Genomic DNA, 18,204 nt, shown 5'->3' with positions numbered 1-18,204 from the left:
TGCACAGAAAGACCAAACGTTCACATAAAAAAACACACACACAAGTCAGTGAGTACAAAAACACACAAAGGCACATGCAGGTGAAAGAAGTTCCCATAGCTGGTGTGATTCCCATGATAAGAGGAACTGATTTTATCTTTCATGCCATCTCCGAGCCTCAGTCACGTAGACCGCTAAACTGTGCAGAGACCCGACGGTGAATTATTGTCATCAATTTCTACACAAATTAAAAATACAATGTTTAACAAGGGTGGAGCAGAGAAACAAGACTGGTTATTAAAGCAAATAATTAATTAAAGCAAGCAACCAAGCATTATTAATGCCTATATCTAAAGGATCACACAGAGATTTAGGTCAGTGGGTTTGTCTTGTCTTACCACATCAAGACAACCAGGATGTAAAAAAACAACAACTATTTAAAGCAACCATACTTTCAAGTAGAAAGCCAGATTTCTAAAATTTCCAAAAGGCACAAGTGCAATGATTTTAAGAATGTGTTTTATTTTGTTCCACGAGTTAGGTGCACTAAAACTAAAAGACCTTTTTCCAAGTTCAGGCCGAGCTCGTGGAACATAAGTAAAAGTAATTAAAAAAATAAAAGCCAGTACGATAATTGAGTCAGATGATGTTCCTCTGAATGACAAAGTACTTCTGTAAGGTCCATCTTACCTTACAGTATTCCAACAAGTGCCTTATAGATAAAGTGAGTATTATGGGGTTTTTTGGAGGAAAGACCTTCCAACCCCGAAAATACAATGATGTTGGTCATAAATCTCAAGGCGGAGTGACAGACTGAGTCCAGAGATCTGAGAGTTGAAGAGGATGAATGTCTATAATCAAATCACCATAGTCCATTACCGACATGAAAAGGAAGAAGCTTTTATTTCTGTGAAACTTTTTGCCTGAGTTGTCAAACAAGATTATCAATGTGAAATTTGACTGACAGCTTTTTTTGTCATTCCAGTGCTGAGATATTTCTACTCTACGTATCTGTGAACTCAATGAATTCATCACATTAGATGCTCTTTAATCCAAAATGAAAGAATTAGAGTCATATGCCCTAATGGTCAATGTTTTTTATTTACCTGACAATGAAACTAACTTGTAAATTTCTTTTGATATTTTAGTTTCTCATAAATGTGTCGCTCTTTGCGCATTCTGTCTTTAACTATGTGTTTTTATTGCCTGTTTGTCTTCTGCCTTTCTGGTCCAGGTCTCCCTTGAAAAAGAGATTCTTAATCTCAGTGGGACTCTCCCAGAGAAGCCTGTTTATGTCTGAATACTCATTTTGTGCTAATTCTGATCACAATGTCTTGCAGGTTAATCATGTTTATCGCATCAGATACAATCTCAGATACAATCTCACAGGTTGGTGAAATTCTTTTGTTTGCTAAAAAAATGCAGTTACCTTTCACCCATGGAGCTATATGACCCTGCCTGAGGTAAGAGAAACCTTCATTTAGGTGAAAGGTTGTGACCATTGGCCTATTCTGTGTTTGTGTATCATTCTCCTCACTGAACCAGTCCTGCCACATTTACCTGCCACACAGAAAGACTAACGAGTGGGCGTGGACTTTTCATCAACGAGAGAGTAAATTCACAGCACATACACGCCTTTCACGTGTCACAGTCTGAGGAGCAGGCACTTCATAAGTCAGGCTGGGAGCAACCAAACTTCAGTTGGACCTGCAAGACCAAGAAACAGCAGACCGGATCTGGAGCTTTTGGGATCCATTTAAAAATCAGGCCTACCAACAGGGAAAGGTATCAACTTTTACTTAATTAATAAATACATCTCATGTTTAATGCTTATGACGAAGAAAAGGTTTAAAAAAAACAAGGGACTGATCTCTGTCACTTAATGGGTCTTAACATTTGCCTTGATAACTGCAACTAACAATTATTTTAATGTCTTGTTTTGTCCAACAGTCTAATTTCTGTTTGCACTTGAAGTAAACAGGGAAAAGCATTTTGTGCTTGAAAAATGTTCTTCTGAATTGACTAATTGATTATGTTGCAGTTCCAAATTAACTTCCTTATTAAAATAAATTCCTGTATCTCCATTATACAATGAGGAACCATCTGTAAGAGTGTAAATTCTCTTTGTGAAATAGTGAGAAAAGCGAGTCTGCAATGGTTGTTTTGCACATTTTAATGTGTACTTAAGTAAAGAAATGTGCACTGGAAGCCTATTTAGATCCCAGTTCACCGTTGGTTACCGCCCTCTCTTATATTAAGTTAGCAGGGGTGTCTCAATCAGCTAATATTTACTTATTCATATTAATGATCATGATGATGATGATGACGCATTGTTACAGGCAAAGCTTGCTTCCTTAATCTTTGTGTCTTGGCATCAAATACTTGTCCTTCTGGGAAATTGTGCTCAAAGTTACATGTTGCAATGTTGGATATAAATGCAAGGGAAGTCCGGGACACGTTTCTAGCCTGTACAAACCACATTTGGGGGTGCCTGAGTAGCTCACCTAGGAGAGCGTGCGCTCCACGTATTGAGCGTTCAATTCCGACTTGCGGCCCTTTGCTGCACGTCATACCACCTCTCACTCCCTTTTCATGTCTGAGCTGTCCTGCTACATAAAGGCCTAACATGCCACTAAAAAACACGTCTGGGGCCAGATTGTGTAAGTCACTCATCCCGACCTATAGGAGATGGTATCAAAATGGCTGTGTACTGTTTACAGAAGATTAAAACAGTTATTCCATCAATATTAAAGGGTTATTCCATAAAATCAAATACCTCAAGGGATGTCTCTTGAGTCAGCCTGGGTTGGGTCTGAGGACTACAAGTTTGGAAATGCAAAGAAATCTGGGACTGTGGAGTTAGAAAAACTCGACTGGGAATTAGTGTAATACTGTTTTAAGGTGTAGGTGCATTTAGTTGGTAGCTTCTGGTAAAAACAACGCTAGTAAACAGTTCAATTTCCACTGATGTTCAACATTTTACTTGAAATAGGGTGCGTGGTTGGCCTAGTGGTGGAGAGAGCGTCTATCTATAGAGGCTCAGTACCCGACGCGGGGGTCACAGGGTTTGGCGCTTTTCTGCACGTCATTCCCCATCTCTCATTCCCATGTCTATACTGTCATGATGAAGGCCTGAACGCCAAAAAAACATGTTTATTTAAATAATTCCATACAAAAACAAGTTGTCTAAGTATGTAAAAGTGGACAGGTCTGCTCTAACTAAACAAACTCAGAACAAGCTGTTGTTGTTGTTGTTGTGTTAGCTCTGTGACACACACTTCAGTCTGTGTGTGTTTCTATGTACTGTGTGGTAAATCCAGAAGGAATCTTGCTCTACTTCATTTCTTTAGTTTTCTGACTGTGCTAATCTGATTTATGAGAGCAGAGGAGATTTTTGTAAATGGACCAGTTATCTCTTAGAGCTCCAGCTTTCCCTCTGTTAACACTGCATTAAAAACCTCCTTTACCCATCTTAATTCAAGCATCACACAATGCAGTCAAAACAAAGTAGGTTTTGATGGCATTGCCTTATCCAAATTACAAGACCCAAACGGCCTGGTATGTATTAGTTTCCATTCCTCTCTGTCGTTTCACTTCGGTCAAACAGCTGTCACACTGCCAACAGCTGAACCAAAAAAAACGAGACACTGACGAACTCTGTGTTTAAAACCTTAGCAGTGGTGTGGCAAAAAGTGTGAAGTTTGTCCTGAAGTTTGAAAATGTCACTTTATGAGTTCTTTTAACATTAATATGCGTTCCCCCAGCCTGCCTGTGGTCCCTAAGTGGGTGATAGGTGTCAGCCTGTCAGTGTCGAGCCCTGGGTATCCTGCTCTGCCTTTGAGAGAATGAAAGCTCAGGTGGGCCGATCTGGAATCTTCCCCGTATGAGGTCATAAGGAGAAAAGTTACCTCCCCTTTCTCTGCTTTTCCCACCCAGATAATTTGACCCGCCAATGAGAAATAGAGAGACATCATGACTTTCAAACCAGCAAGGTGGCAGTTGGTCAAGGCTTCACCCCCACCCTCCACCTTGCCCTCCTCTCTCCTCTTCAATAGCAACAGACACAGAAATAACACATATTATGGAAAGCTCATTGTGGAACTGGATCTAGTGGCTGTTCGGGAAAGAGACTTCAGATACAGTATTAGGGGACCACTAAGGTCTATATAAAAGCATCCAAAACACATCATGTCATGCTTTTAATGCTTGAGTAAAGAAGAGCAAAGTTATATACCAATCTACCCAATATATTTTCTTATACAGAAGTGTGTTTTTTATCTTAAAGGGACAGTTTAGATTTTTGTTACTTCTGCCTCCTGAGAGAAAAACGGATCCTTCTTTATGCTTGTGACAACAATCATTTTGGAAAGTATGAAGAACTAACAATAGCCTCTTCCGATGCTTCTTCTCATCTGTCGGAGAGATGTTATATGCAGCAATATGTGCAGAGGTTCATGCTTTTTCTCCCTAATCCAGCTACCCAATTTTGTGGTGAAGTGTTAGGTATAAAACTAACTTTTGTAATCCTTACCAGTGCATTCATAGCAAGGTTTATTTGTTTGATGGTGTACCTTGTTCTGAACAACGGTACACACATATACACACACACACACACACACACACTGCACATTTAAATGAGTTTTTAGACCAAACCGGTCTGGGGACTCGTTCTATTTGCATTCCCACTGCCAATAAAAACACTGAAGTGACAGATGATCGTTACTAGTTCTTGGTGTGCAGACACAATAAAAAAGGGGGTTCTTGGAACTATATCAGGTTTTTAGAGCTGAAAAGGTTCCTTTGGTCCAAAAAAGCCAAACACACATGGTGGTGAAACATATGTGAAGGAGCAAAGGAAGAGGCACTCAGTAATCTTCAGACACTTTAAGAAGGGGATGGGAAAGCAACATCAGAGTAATAATTACAAGACCTTATCTCTAAACTCTATCAAAGATCATGTTTCTTCAAAGGGGCTTTTTACTTAAAAAACTGACTTCTGTCTGACTGATCTGTATTGATTCCACTCTTCCTCTTGCTGTCCACAGGATGTCCTTACATGGAAGCTTTCTGTCAGATGAGCAGTTCCTGTGCTCGATCTGCCTCGATGTGTTCAACAACCCTTCGTCCACACCTTGTGGCCACAGTTTCTGCATGGCCTGCATCAGCAAATACTGGGATGTATGCAAGGTGTGTGAGTACAGATGTCATCTTTAAAGTTTGTTTCCACTGGTTAATAATCTTTCGTAGAAAGCTGATGGTTACCTCAGTAATACACTAATACATGACGGCACAAACTTGGGTTAGTATATTGTGTACATTTGACAATTGATCCATTCATTTTTACGTATTTCCCCCATTTTTCAACTGCCATGGCTTGCATGTTTTCCTCTCAGTTCATTGTTGTCTTTGGTTTCAATTTTTCCTTCTCACCCATCCTTCCTCCCTCAGGTTTTCCAGTGTCCTCTGTGTAACAAGAGCTTCCAGACGCGACCAGAGCTCCAGATCAACAGGACACTGCGAGAGATCGTTGATCAGTTCAGACCCATTACAAGCGGGGGAAGGCAGAATGAGAAGAGAGTGGGAAGAGAAGGTAGAAATGAAGGCATGTCAGTCCCTTTCTTGAATGAATTAAAGAAGAAGCTGCCTCACCACAAGTTAAAAATGGCATCGACGCCGCATGACGCTCAAGGTAAGACAGGTAAATAAGAGTTTTGCCTAGCCTCAAGCTTTTTAGGGAAATTTTAGCTATCAATCAGTCAGTGTTGCTTCCCTGGCTGCCTGGAAACAGACTGAAATTGGAGTTTTATTATTAAATAGATAATTCCAAGTTATAACATCTGTTTTGATTTATACAACCACGTTGTATAAACAACTATGATGATAAAAATTCAGGCATTTGATGTAATTAAGTCATGAACTCCATCTGCCAAAACGTTGTTTTTTGTCAAATTGTCTTGGATTAGTTGCACATTATGCAGATGATACATGACTGTCCAGTTGTGCAAATGTTTGATCACAAACCAAAGTGTTGGACACACTGGATTTAGATGCTGGTTGCTTAACATTAGATGCAATGTCAGAAGATCCCTAAAGTCCTAATGATACATTAACTGGAGACTACAAATTTCTGTGTGAAATGTAATGGCAATCCATTTAATAGTTGTTAAGATATTGAGAGAACTGAATGCCCAACTGAGTATTTAAGAAGCTCAGAATCTAAGAAGGTTCACAGCTTTAAATTCCTTGATTTTTCTTTCAATTCCCGTATCTTCTACCTTGGTAGGTCAGCCCATCCCGGCAGCAACAGTCCCAACCTCACTTGCTTCTTCGGTACCAACCTCCAGTCCGATTGCTGCCCTGACAAGCTACTCCGGATCTCCTCAGCCGCCTCCCACGTTAACCCACACCAGCGGCCGGAGAAGGTTCACCGTGACTGGGGGTGCGGTCAGCCGGAGCCTCCCTATCTGTGAGATCCACCACAGAGGAATAGTGGTACTATACGTTATTACTATTTGAATCAATATCTGTCATTGATTTCCAGCCTGTCTGATTCCTATAGTTCTTTGTGCTTTCTGAGGAACAAGAAGAATAATCTATGATAGGCTCCTCTAACCATGCAATTTTTAAATATTAAATTATATTTCATGCTTCACAGTTTAACACTGCAACACTCTCTCACTGGTCTCAGATTTACTGTAGGTCGGATCAAGCATGTATCTGCCCTGAATGTGAGACCTTGGACCACCAGGATCACGACACAGTGACTCTCGAAACCGAGTGGATGGAAACCAAGGTGGGAAAACAGAAGGATGTTTGAAGTTCAGCACAAACAAGCAAAACTACTTATTATGTTTGTTCATGGTTGTGTTTCGGTGAAAGTGCTGTGTCTGTTTGTCACTTCCACCACCCGGCCCTCCTCACTTAGCAGACTTTGTGGCAGATTAACAGAGTTGGTCCGTCCTCCAAAGCTAATCTCCATCGCTCTCTCACTTCTAATTTACCCTATCACCCGCTCCCCACACACAACGCTCAACGCACACACCAGCGCACAAACCAGGCTACTTACGCACCCTACGGCGAATGTTTTGCCTGTAGCCTCCGCACAACCATAAACCAACCTTCAGTCTATGTAATTTCCCCTTGAAGGACCAGCTGAGTGTGTCGGAGCAGGAGATCCGGGAGATGATCAGACAGAGAAGCAAGAAGATTGAGGAGATCAGACAGTCCGTGACTGAACTGGAGGTATTGTAGTTAAATATTTAAATACAAATTGTGAAAGGTGTCTTGCAAGTTTTACATCACAGTCTCATTATTTTCCTCAGCTGGCGGTGGAGCAAGAGACTGTGGGCAGTGTTTCCATGTTGTCAGAGCTTATTTCTGCTATCCAGCGCTCCCAGGCAGAGCTGATGGAGGTGATGGAGATGAGCCGGAGGGCGGCCGAGCACCAGGCCGACTCCATGATTCGACAGCTGGAGCTAGAGATTGAAGAACTAAGGCGGAGAGAAAGCGCCTTAGCCCAGCTCGCCCAATCAGATGACTACATGCACTGTGTCAAGGTCGGTCAATGTGATGAGAAACTGATATTAACATTGTGGGAAACCTGAGGGGCTTATTTGACATCCTTGTAATTTATTTATTTACGCCTACTTTCCAGACATTTCCCAACCTCTCCAGTCCTCCAAAGTCCAAAGACTGGTCTGAAGTGTCGGTGAACTCTGACCTGGGAACAGGGACCATCTACAGGTCGCTCGCAGCTCTGGTGGAAAGTTTTCAGGAAGATCTAAAGACGATTGCAGAAACAGGTTAATGAAATGCAAAACACATGAAAAACCACCAAGACAAAGTCAAAAGAGCTTTGATGATCCAGGCTTTATAAAAAAAAAACACCATTCACACTAACCAAGTCCACGTGTTAGACCATTGACTGAAATATAATGAACGTAGCAACCATGATGTCCCCCAGTGATTTGAAGCCTTGAGTTTGGGGAATCTTGTTTTTTTGCCACCAAATGGAAAAAAATGTTGTCAAGAGGGTGAAACTGGCGAGGATGACAAGGCCAAAATGTGTTTAAGGCTGTCCAGAGTAGTGTCAAAAGAGCAATTTTACACATAATTAACTACACTCTATGAAAAAACACCCTTCTTCTTTAAGTCCTTGAGCCAGACCATTGACTGTAAAAAAAATAATAGACAATAGATAATAGATCTGTCATCACGAGTTTGTGGACGACCGATTTGAAGCCTAGAAGTTGTTGATTCGGGCTTCATCATCTTGTTTTTTTTGCAACCGGACATGACAATTTTGTGACAAGAGGGTGGAGCTGGAGAGGATGACATGACCAAATGTGTTGTTTATGGTTGCAACGGCGCCGGGCTAAACGGTAAAGGGGGAAATCTGCAGACTTTCCTTTGAATTACCAGCTAGTGCTAGCTAGCTATCTTGGTTAGCATAACGCTAAAAAATCATTTACATCACATTTTTAGGAGACCCAAATTAACTTTGATGAAGTGAAAACACACAGTGAGAGGTTCAATGTTTAAAAAGACATGGACAATACCCCAGAAGGTTCTAAGGTCTGTTTTAATGTCCAAAGTGCCATGGTTAGCATTGCTAAGCCTCTGTGCTGATTGACAGGTTGACGTGTAGCCATGCCCTGTTGCATCCCCCGCTTTATCGTCTATTTAAAAAAAAAATGAGACAATAATTTAAAACATGAACATCATGCTGTATTGACAAAGACTTGATACTAGCAATTGAGGCCATAAAGGCCACCTTACGAAAACCTTTATTGAGGTAATAAATCATTTGAGAAGTAGGGTCATTATCTCACAGACTTCTGTAGAGACAGACTTCTTTTTGGAGTCAGTGGAGTCTCCCCCTGATGGAAATTAGATGAAATGCAGGTTTCAGACCCCAAAGCTTTGTCAATTACTTTTACGGTCTATGAAGTATAATAAAGCAATAAAACAGTGCTTTAACAGTCTCCTTATTCCTCTCCAGGTTTTCCTGCCTCAGTACTGGAACCCAGCCCGGTCCGACCACAGCCCAGTAAGTGTCCACTCCCACTCCACCTTAAATAGGCTAAACATACTGTACGTAAACCAGGTAGAGACTCAATCCATCCTACCTTAAACAGTTTTTCATTATACAGAACATGAGTGAATTCCACCTTCAACGGGTGATTATATACAGCCATGCAGTGTATTAAACAGGAGCCATAACATCATTTTGTCCTGTTTTTTTCTGCAGGGATAAAAATGATACAGGAGTATGCAGGTACGAAACCATGATGACACATAAAGGCAGCTTGCGGAAAAGATTAAATATAGAAAATCTAAAATGATTTACATTTTTATTCTTTCTTCAACACAGTGGATGTGACCCTGGACTGCAACACCGCTCATCCCAGACTGATTTTGTCAGAGGACATGAAGAGTGTAAGACGTCTGTTAAATTAATATATCAAAAAGTAGTTACTCATATAGTTCATTCTTTTTTTAGTTCATTTGCAAGCTCGCTGTTTCAAAGGAACAAAGACTGTAAATCATTCTGTTTTTAATGCAATCACAAACTTTTAGACAATCATGAAAATGTCCATAAATTGGGACAAAGATCTTCTTATGTTTTGATTTTTGGTATGACAAATTCTCCATTCAGTTGCCTTTTTTCACATTTGCATTGGAGAGAAACACCTTCAATTACAGTAAAATTATGAAGCAAATGTGTTGTACCTTGTAAGAAGTTTGATTAAAAAAAAAAACTGTCTATGTTTCTGCAGGTGAGGTGTGGAGACAAACACCAGATACTTGCAGACAATCCGGAGAGGTTTGACAGAGTCGTCTGTGTCATAGGGAGGGAGGCCATCTCCACTGGGAGACACTACTGGGAGGTAAGAGTCTCTCTCTCTCTCTCTCTCTCTCTCTCTCTCTCTCTCTCTCTCTCTCTCTCTCTCTCTCTCTCTCTCGTGATCACAAAATATTAATGTAAAATAAAAATTTCACAAGTCAACAGAACACGACCAAATATTGACATGCATGTCCTCCCTTCCTATTATATGTTCGTTATCGTCCTACTTTCTTTGATCAGGTGGAGGTGGGCGGGAAGACGGACTGGGATCTGGGCGTGGCCAAACAATCAAGCAACAGGAAGGGGAAGGTTGAAGTTACCCCAAGCAAGGGATACTGGTTCCTCAGCCTGAGAGACAAGTACGGTTTTGCCATTAGGTAGTTAACCAAAGAGATTTTAATTAATTATATTTAACTTTTTAGACCTGGACCTTTGTTGTCATTAACCTTGTCTCCAGCTGCAGTTTTCAATTAAAAGCTCTAAAAGTCCACCGTATGCCACCTGCTCAGCACCAAACTGCAGACAGGCAACGTTGGAGACGAGCTGGTGAACCAAGTGGAACATTTAGCAGCTGGAGACATGGATGTTTTTTTTCAGGACGGGGTGGGGACCAAAGAAAGAGCTAAAAGGAGAGTGAATAATGTTGCTCTGTCATTGCTGGACGTGTAAATGGGCCGGCAACTGTCTGCGAACACAAAATATCTTTATAACGTAGCCTGGCTGAGAAGTGTCAAAGGGGCTGAATTTCCTAAAAGCTTTGCGAATTCATCAAAACGCATTAACGGAAAACACAAACGCAAAAGCTACAACATAACAGAAGTGGGCATCACTTTCAGAAAATTTAATATACTCAAACTTCTGCTTTTCTTTTTATTTTATTTCCCTTTCCTTTCCTTTCTAGTAATCCTCTGCTTTCTCTTATCCTCCACTTCATCCCTCTCCTCAGAAACAAGTACGCTTTTCGCACTGAACCCTCCACAGACATCAAACTGAGCCTCCGTCCACAGACGATCGGGATATTTGTGGACTATGAGAAAGGACAGGTACAGCATGAGATAAAACACGTTACACATCTCATTCAGTTGCTTCTTTTGTTTTCAACCAAGTGAAGTTTTTTTTTCAAATGTTCCTGTGTGTTCTACAGGTGTCTTTCTACAACGTTGACGCTAAAATGCACATCTACACTTTCACTGACACTTTCAGTGAGTGCATCTTCCCGTTCTTCAGCCCCTGCACTAATAAATCTGGGAAGAACAACGGGCCGCTAATTATCAAGCCAGTCCTCTTGAAGGAGTGACATGATGGCACCTGGAAGTTATTGGTTCTCTTCTTTTTCTTGTTTTTAACCCTCCTGTTGTCCTCGGGTCAATTTTGAGCCATTTTCAAAAAGCGTCTACATCAGAAATTGGGGTGTTCTTTCGTCAAATCATCCAAAAAAACAACAACTTGTAAGGTTCCCTACAACGCTATATACAAGTAAAATAAATGATCAGTTTACTACTTTCATTCCTTTTTTTTCTTCAATTTTATAGCATTTAAAAGAAAGAAACAATGAAAGAACGTTGAAAAAAGTGACATAAATGTCAGAAAAAGATTTTAAAAAGAGCCTCTGTTAACTGTATGAAGGGTATCGTAACTAATATGAAGACATCAGACATATCTTTGTACCTTTTCAGTACAAAAAAGCAACAAAAGCTACTAAAAAAGGGACAAAAACATCAGAAAAAAGCGACCAAATGACCAAATGTGGTTACGGTTTTAATCACACGGTTGTTAGGCGACGGGAGCTGTGCTGCGACCCATGCAGGAGGTAGACCAGACCGGCTCTGTTCAGTCTTTGTGTCCTCAGACGGCTGCAGCCCCTGGATTGAAACATAGCTAGATTTCGAGCTCGTTTTGCTGTTGGTTTCCTAAACTTCCTGTTGCTGTGTGAATGTATATAGTCTATTAATTCAAATGGGACTACGAACGTTGTGTCTGAAATCATTTGCCGGTCATGTATTAAAACAATCACGTTCTCTGATTCATGTCTTTGATATTATTCTTTATGTGGCCATTATCTCTGGAGGAAAAGTTTGACTTTCCCTTTATTATATCCCTTTAAGAACAGTTTTACAACTTGGGTTCTGAGAAACCATGAAAGACATGTTTTTTTATTTATTTCATTTTTAAAGATTATTTTTTCGGGCATTTTTAAGGCATTTTATTGACAATACAGTTGAAGACATGAAGGGGGGAGGGGGGGCAGTGACATGCAGCAAAGGGCTGCAGGTCATTTATATATACACATGTACACATGTACATAGCATATATACAAGATCCTTCATGATGAAGATGGTCATGCATCATGAAGGCGATGACTTAATTTGGCAACTTTAAGACCAATTATTGCTAACTAACATGCTAGCTTATTGCTAACTAACATGCTAGTTAACATTAGTAATTAAACAGCTAATGTAATGTCATAACAGCCTGCGAGCTTCTCCTGTACTGTTTGGTAATCCCTCTACTACACAACAGTCTGTTGCGTGGTTATGACAATATTGTTTATCTTCAGATGTAAAGCTATTTGCTGTCAAAATGGCACCAAGATGAATGGCAGTCAATGGGATGCTAACGGCGGGTGATGGCTTGTTAGCAACAAAATGGCTCCATAGGAGGATTTAAAACAATTCTCTGCATATGAAAAATATAAAAGTGAGACTTTCAATGATCTTTAACAGCCAACTTTTATGAAGATGATTCCCACAACAAAATTATAATTATGATTCATAATTAATAGTATAGAACAAAACCACAAATGAGCCAAATGACACGTAAACAATCCAACAAGACAATCATCCGTGAGGAAAAGGAAAAAACTATTGATAGAAATAAAATTACATATTGCCATAAATCATAAATATAGCACACAGATTGTTGCATTTAATAAAGCTGCCAATGTGAGGTTAAAATGTAGAAAGCGTCCTGAAAAACTGTCAAAACATTAGTGTTAGTTATAGTGTTTTATATATGTATATAACATTTTAAAGACACTGAACTTACAATATTTCATACTTCACCTTCAAAATTAAGTACTTAGGCATCATAAAAATTAAAGAGCTGTATCTAATCTCTATAACGCATTTTCTGTTTCATTTATATTAATTTGAAAGGGGCACTGTTTGGTGGTATTTTAAAAAAGGACTACAAGTACCTAAGTTATAGGTCAATCTTTTCATGTATATTGTTGGTTTCCAAAAAAAAGAAGCATGTTACTGTATACGTAACTCCTCCACACTTAGAGAATCAGTTGTAGCCTGGTGTTGTGTCCTTGTTTTTAAAGAGGAGATGAGCAGTTTTCAGTCTAGTGGTTTGTGTTTTGGTAGCGATAGTCCTGTTATGTGCATTTGGAACGACATTTTTTCTTCAAGCTCAAACTCGGTCGCCGGTTCTGTTGTAATTTATACAAAAAAAAAAAAAACTTCATTTTTGAGAATAATCTCACATTTTAGAGCCAAATCAAAAGTTACTGTCAGTAATTCTACAAACTCTAAAATTATATTGCATCTCAGGTCATTTTTTTTAATTTTTTTTATGTAAACTGTTTTATTACTTTCTGTTATTTGTGCATAACCTGCACTAATTCTACAGCTTTTCCGTGGGAACTTAATTGAGTCCCATTCAGAGTTAGAAGCTGCGGCGGTCGATGCGGTGCTGCTCTATCTGCGCCTTGGCCTTTTCTTTCTGCAGGAGAATGTGTTCGGCGAACTCCCTCACGGCTCCCTTCCCTCCACAGTTTTGGCACGTGTACTTTGCAGCATTGATGGCCACCACCGGAGCGTCTTTAGGTACGGCGCTCATACCCGCCAGGTTCAGACACTTGACATCCTGTTTGTCATTACCTAAAACGGGGGAGACAAAACCGGGAAAGAGAAGGCAAGGCATCACATATACATATAAAAAAACACAGCTAAAAGTTGACTAACACCTTGCTGGCTTGTGTGAGAATCAAAATAAATTCACTTTACATTCACAATCCAAAACAAAAAAATAACTTTTTTTTTTATGAAGCGCTTTTCAAGAAACCCAAGGAAACTTAACAGAATTACTGTGGCTATGCTAAGCTAGGCTAATGGAGGTTGTAGGCTGTGGTAAAGTGTGGCACTGCATGCCTGGCACTGCATGCCTGGCACTGCATGCCTGATCCTGACACAGTTTATCATGGACGCCAATAGAGCCCTACAATAAAGTCTAGTAAATACTTAAAGGTACAGCTGCTTTACCCATGTATGCCACATCCTTCCAATCCAGCTTCTTCTGCTCCACAATGCGCTTCAGATCGTCCAGGGGCTCCTTGCCCACCTGCATGACCTCGCAGCCCGTCCTCTTGGCCAGGCTGTCGGCCAGCGACTGGGCCACGGGGTCCAGGGCCGAGGTCAGCAGCACCACCTAGTGGAGCCAAGACAGAGGGGTAGTGTGCGGCTACAAGACAGGAGCACGCTCACCGATGCTTTGTAGAAATCCAAACCTCCATGTCTTCTCCCTGCAGCATGCGGATCCCCGAGGTGTCTCTTGCATTGATGGACACCATCTCTTCTCCGGACACAGACAGGGAGATCCTTCCGTCCGTTAAACATCCGGAGACGTTGCAGAACATCAGACGAACCACCTCTGGCGTGGCCCGGCCGAAGTAACCATACCTGCAGACAGAAGCACAGATTGGGTGAAAAAAGAAGAAGAGAAACAAAAGATGAAATTATCCAGATTTCAGTATAGTCCCTGAAGCCTTCGATGGATTACAAGCTGGATGAAAGATTGTGTGTTGTGTTGTGTGCCGCTGACCTGAGAACCCTCTGTTCTGCCACAGGCCAGTCGATGTCCACGTCGATGTCCACGCTGTACTCGGGCAGCATCTCGTAGTAGGCTACCTTACCGCCCTGGACGAGAGACGCAAACTCAAATTCAACAAACATTTTTTTTGATGTTTATGTTTTAAATGACTTCCTTCATTTATTTACTTATCTATTTTTATTTTAAACGTTAATGACACAACGTTTCTTTTAGTAAATATCATTCGGTTTTTGTCATGACAAGTTCTGGTAAGGGTTAGAGATATGGTTAGGGTTCTTGTGTCATGTCCCTCTTATGTCGCACTGTTGCTTGCTCTGGAGGAGACTACTAGAACTGTTGGGTCCTTGTAAATTCTGAAGTGTGGTCTATCTGTAAAGTGTCTTGAGATAACTCTTGTTATGAATTGATACTATAAAAAAAATTGAATTGAATGTAGATACCGTATGTGTAAAGTGTTACCCAACTTTCTTCAAATCCAAGGAAATCCTTGCATGGATGCATGCTGCGCATTCAGAAGGTCACCACTGGTCAACACTGGTCACCACTGGTCACCACTGGTCACCACTGGTCACTTACCTGCTGCAGTTTCTTCTGCACTAGCTCTTTAGTGGTGAAGTAAAAGGAGCCGTTCTCACACAGCTCTCCATCCCAGTCCTGGCGCCGCGGACGCTTGGCCGGGTCCAGATTCAACGGTTTGGTCAACTCACCAGCTAGAAGGAGGCAGGGTAAGGGGTTAAAAGGGTTATCCCACCAAACACTCCAAATATGGTTCTCGTTGCCGGAGCAGTGTTTTGGGTTTTGGTTGTTGTTAGTGAGGTGAAATACAATAAAATTTGATTGTAGTCCTTTACTGCTACGATAGCGTTTTAGGCTCCAGTGTTAGGTTTCCCTTTTAACATGCATGTTGATCTCTGTTTTCTACCCAGGGACTATGGATGAAAAGGATTTTATAGCCAACTCTGGTACTGTTAAGGAGCTGTGCATTGTGCCAGTCAAATAAATAAATACGGGTTTTTTTTCTTCAAGTTCCGCATTCTAGGCCTTTATTATACAGGACAGCTGAAGATGTGAAAGGGAGAGAGAGAGAGAGAGAGAGAGAGAGAGAGAGGGGGATGACATGCAGCAAAGGCCTCCAGGTTGGAATTGAACCTGCGGCCGTGCGTCAAAGACTGAGCCTTAGTACATGGAGAGGACGCTCAACCAGTGATGTAGTCTGCATCATCTAACAATGAAGAAAAAACATTTGCAGATTCAATCTTTAAAGAAAGGTGGGATTATTTTCTAGGCACTCAGTCCTACATCATTTGAGACTACATTTGAGATACCTCAAACAAGAAATAAATTGGGGGGGTATCAACTCTGCAGGGTGCCCAAACTTTTGCAGACGTCATTTTTTTGTTATTTTGAAAGTGTAAATGATGGAAATAAAATCTAACTTTTTGTGACATATTATACAAATGTCTAATCTCTCATTTGATGCCTTTTGGAGATTTTTCCATCTTTTCTTGGCTTCTTTATGCACATTAATACAAATTCTTACTTGGGGTGCCCAAACTTTCAAACCCCACTGTACAGTCAACATCTAATTTAATGCACGTTTTCTTTGAAATGTCAAGTAAAAACTGTCTATTCCAGTTCCAAATCAAGAAGACAAAGAGGGTGAAAGTTAAGAATCACTGATGCAGAGGAACAAGGCACTCAGTCCTACATCTGTTGACTTACATTCTTTTTTGACCTCCTGCCAGCGGAACTGGTGTCTCCTGACCACCGAGAAGACCGAATCGAAGCCCTTCTCCGTGATCATCTCCAGGGCGTTCTTCAGATGGAACGGATGGAGACACGGGGAAGTTGCCTGAATGTTACAGATCACATCCACGTCTGTGAACAGAGAGTCAACAGTAGGATGGCCTTTAAAATCACACAGGTGCTTTATTGTGTCCGCCTTGTCACTGATCAAACACACCTTGGCGGTATGAATACAAAGCCAGGCCTGCTGGGAGTCTACGGTTAGCACTACACATCCTGGAGCGGTTTACATACCTGGGTTGAGCTCCACAAACTCACTGATGGTTTCCAGAGACGTGGACGAGTCTTTGGAGACTTCAGGACTCCTGCGGTGCACCTTGGCACCCCAGGATTTAGCCACCCTCTCAATCTCATCATGGTCAGTTGATACCCAAATACTAGGAAAAAGATGGTGTGTTGTCATCAATATCATACTGATTAGATCATAGTTGTGATAGTGTATTTTCATTAGGGAACGGTACACTGACTGATACAGCGACCTGCAAAGAAATTAGTAAAAAAGTTATTCCTTTATTTCTATAAACTGTACAAAATAGACGTGTCCATCAAAAGTGAAACTGAAATTCTAGTTTCAACAACAACAACAAATGAAATAAAAACGGAATACTTAAAATTCTTAAACAAATCCCACATCGAAATTAATAAATAGAAAAAAAATGTATCTTCAAATAAATGAACTAAGAACACGTCATCGTCCGAAGTCAATTAACCAATCAGTTTATTAAAATGTCCGAAAACAGTGAACTTGTCTCAATCAACAACTTAAATCCTAAATAAACAAAAACCTCTCTAGCCTTTAGAGTGGCACACGTAGCCTACACAGGTGCGCAGGTGAAGTGGCTAACAAACCATTTACACACACGGCCATACACGCACGCAGCAAAAATTGGCTACAACAATTACTAAACGTGTGTGATTTGCAATTTGTGTGAGATTCACCCCTTTTTCTCACAAAATCCTAAACGGCCCACACGCACAGGTTACTGTGTGTTCTCACAGCAACAGCTAGCTATCTAGCTAGCATCACAATGTTAGCCTACATTAACCGTACCTACCTGTCAAACACACCGGAGTCCACAGCCGCCCTCAGCACCCATCCAAGCAGCGGGACTCCGGCTAACGTTTTGATGTTTTTTAGAGGGATGCCTTTGCTTCCTCCTCTCGCCAGAATCAAGGCAGCTACGTGTCGCTGGTTGTCCGTCTTATGCTGCTTGTGCGCGGGCGGCCGTCCGTCCTGCTCCCCGTGGTCACTGGAACGACTTCTTTTCTTGGTAGCCATGGCGACTAAAGCAGCGGTTTTTACGTGAAACTGCCCGAGTAGCACCTACGTAAACGGTAACTCTGACGAAGAAGTGTCGCTCGACATAGAAGGAGCACAGATGAGCTGCTGCTTCCTCTTCTTCCTCTTCTGTTTTTTTTTCGTCTTCTTTGGACGTTTCTGGCGGTTTGCCAATAACTTTGGGTTGCAATAACGCCGCCATCTGGAAGGGATCAGAATAGCCCAGAGACAGACAGACAGACAGACAGACAGACAGACAGACAGAGGGACAGACAGACAGACAGACAGACAGACAGTCAGACAGACAGACAGACAGACAGACAGACAGACAGTCAGACAGACAGACAGACAGACAGACAGACAGACAGACGGACGGACAGATAGACGGACAGACAGACAGACAGACAGACAGACAGACAGACAGAGGGACAGACAGACAGACAGACAGACAGACGGACAG

The 18,204-nt window shown here is 41.2% G+C and overlaps 2 protein-coding genes across 5 annotated transcripts; one reads left to right on the top strand and one right to left on the bottom strand.

Moving 5' to 3' along the window:
• Window positions 1-1,601: 1,601 nt before the first annotated feature.
• LOC117935022 (E3 ubiquitin-protein ligase TRIM39) lies at window positions 1,602-11,231 on the top strand. Of its 4 annotated transcripts, none has more exons than XM_034857133.1 (15): window positions 1,602-1,764; window positions 5,025-5,166; window positions 5,428-5,668; window positions 6,263-6,471; window positions 6,668-6,772; window positions 7,123-7,221; window positions 7,302-7,535; window positions 7,634-7,781; window positions 8,981-9,028; window positions 9,230-9,256; window positions 9,353-9,417; window positions 9,759-9,869; window positions 10,067-10,203; window positions 10,773-10,869; window positions 10,971-11,231. In XM_034857133.1, exons 2-15 carry the CDS (start codon window positions 5,026-5,028, stop codon window positions 11,121-11,123), a joined length of 1,815 nt encoding a protein of 604 aa, XP_034713024.1. In that variant the 5' UTR covers window positions 1,602-1,764; window position 5,025; the 3' UTR covers window positions 11,124-11,231. The 4 variants fall into 4 exon arrangements, with proteins under 4 accessions (XP_034713024.1, XP_034713023.1, XP_034713025.1 ...); XM_034857132.1 differs by having other exon boundaries at window positions 5,428-5,677; window positions 7,126-7,221; XM_034857134.1 differs by having other exon boundaries at window positions 5,428-5,677; window positions 10,067-10,185.
• A 2,163-nt stretch (window positions 11,232-13,394) lies between these two features.
• cmasa (cytidine monophosphate N-acetylneuraminic acid synthetase a) lies at window positions 13,395-17,842 on the bottom strand. The gene is made up of 8 exons (XM_034857176.1): window positions 17,521-17,842; window positions 16,700-16,842; window positions 16,382-16,537; window positions 15,236-15,369; window positions 14,651-14,745; window positions 14,337-14,508; window positions 14,092-14,257; window positions 13,395-13,710 (listed from the first exon to the last, which is right to left on the bottom strand). The coding sequence occupies exons 1-8, from the start codon at window positions 17,742-17,744 to the stop codon at window positions 13,496-13,498; spliced, it is 1,305 nt and encodes a 434-aa protein (XP_034713067.1). The 5' UTR covers window positions 17,745-17,842; the 3' UTR covers window positions 13,395-13,495.
• Window positions 17,843-18,204: the final 362 nt, after the last annotated feature.

This window comes from Etheostoma cragini, chromosome 19, assembly GCF_013103735.1.
Source record: "Etheostoma cragini isolate CJK2018 chromosome 19, CSU_Ecrag_1.0, whole genome shotgun sequence".
Lineage (NCBI taxonomy): Eukaryota > Metazoa > Chordata > Actinopteri > Perciformes > Percidae > Etheostoma > Etheostoma cragini.
The sequence above is the reverse complement of the archived record's forward strand: the minus strand, read 5'-3'. Positions and strand labels throughout refer to the sequence as shown.

Coding starts and splice junctions, on each gene's coding strand:
- LOC117935022 (XM_034857131.1), top strand. CDS start 5,026: ATGTCCTTACATGGAAGCTTTCTGTCAGATGAGCAGTTCCTGTGCTCG. Junction 9,418..9,758: donor TGTCAGAGGACATGAAGAGT/GTAAGACGTCTG, acceptor ATGTTTCTGCAG/GTGAGGTGTGGAGACAAACA. Junction 10,870..10,970: donor TGGACTATGAGAAAGGACAG/GTACAGCATGAG, acceptor TGTGTTCTACAG/GTGTCTTTCTACAACGTTGA.
- cmasa (XM_034857176.1), bottom strand. CDS start 17,744: ATGGCTACCAAGAAAAGAAGTCGTTCCAGTGACCACGGGGAGCAGGAC. Junction 14,746..15,235: donor TGCAGAAGAAACTGCAGCAG/GTAAGTGACCAG, acceptor TCTCTCGTCCAG/GGCGGTAAGGTAGCCTACTA. Junction 14,258..14,336: donor TGCAGGGAGAAGACATGGAG/GTTTGGATTTCT, acceptor TGGCTCCACTAG/GTGGTGCTGCTGACCTCGGC.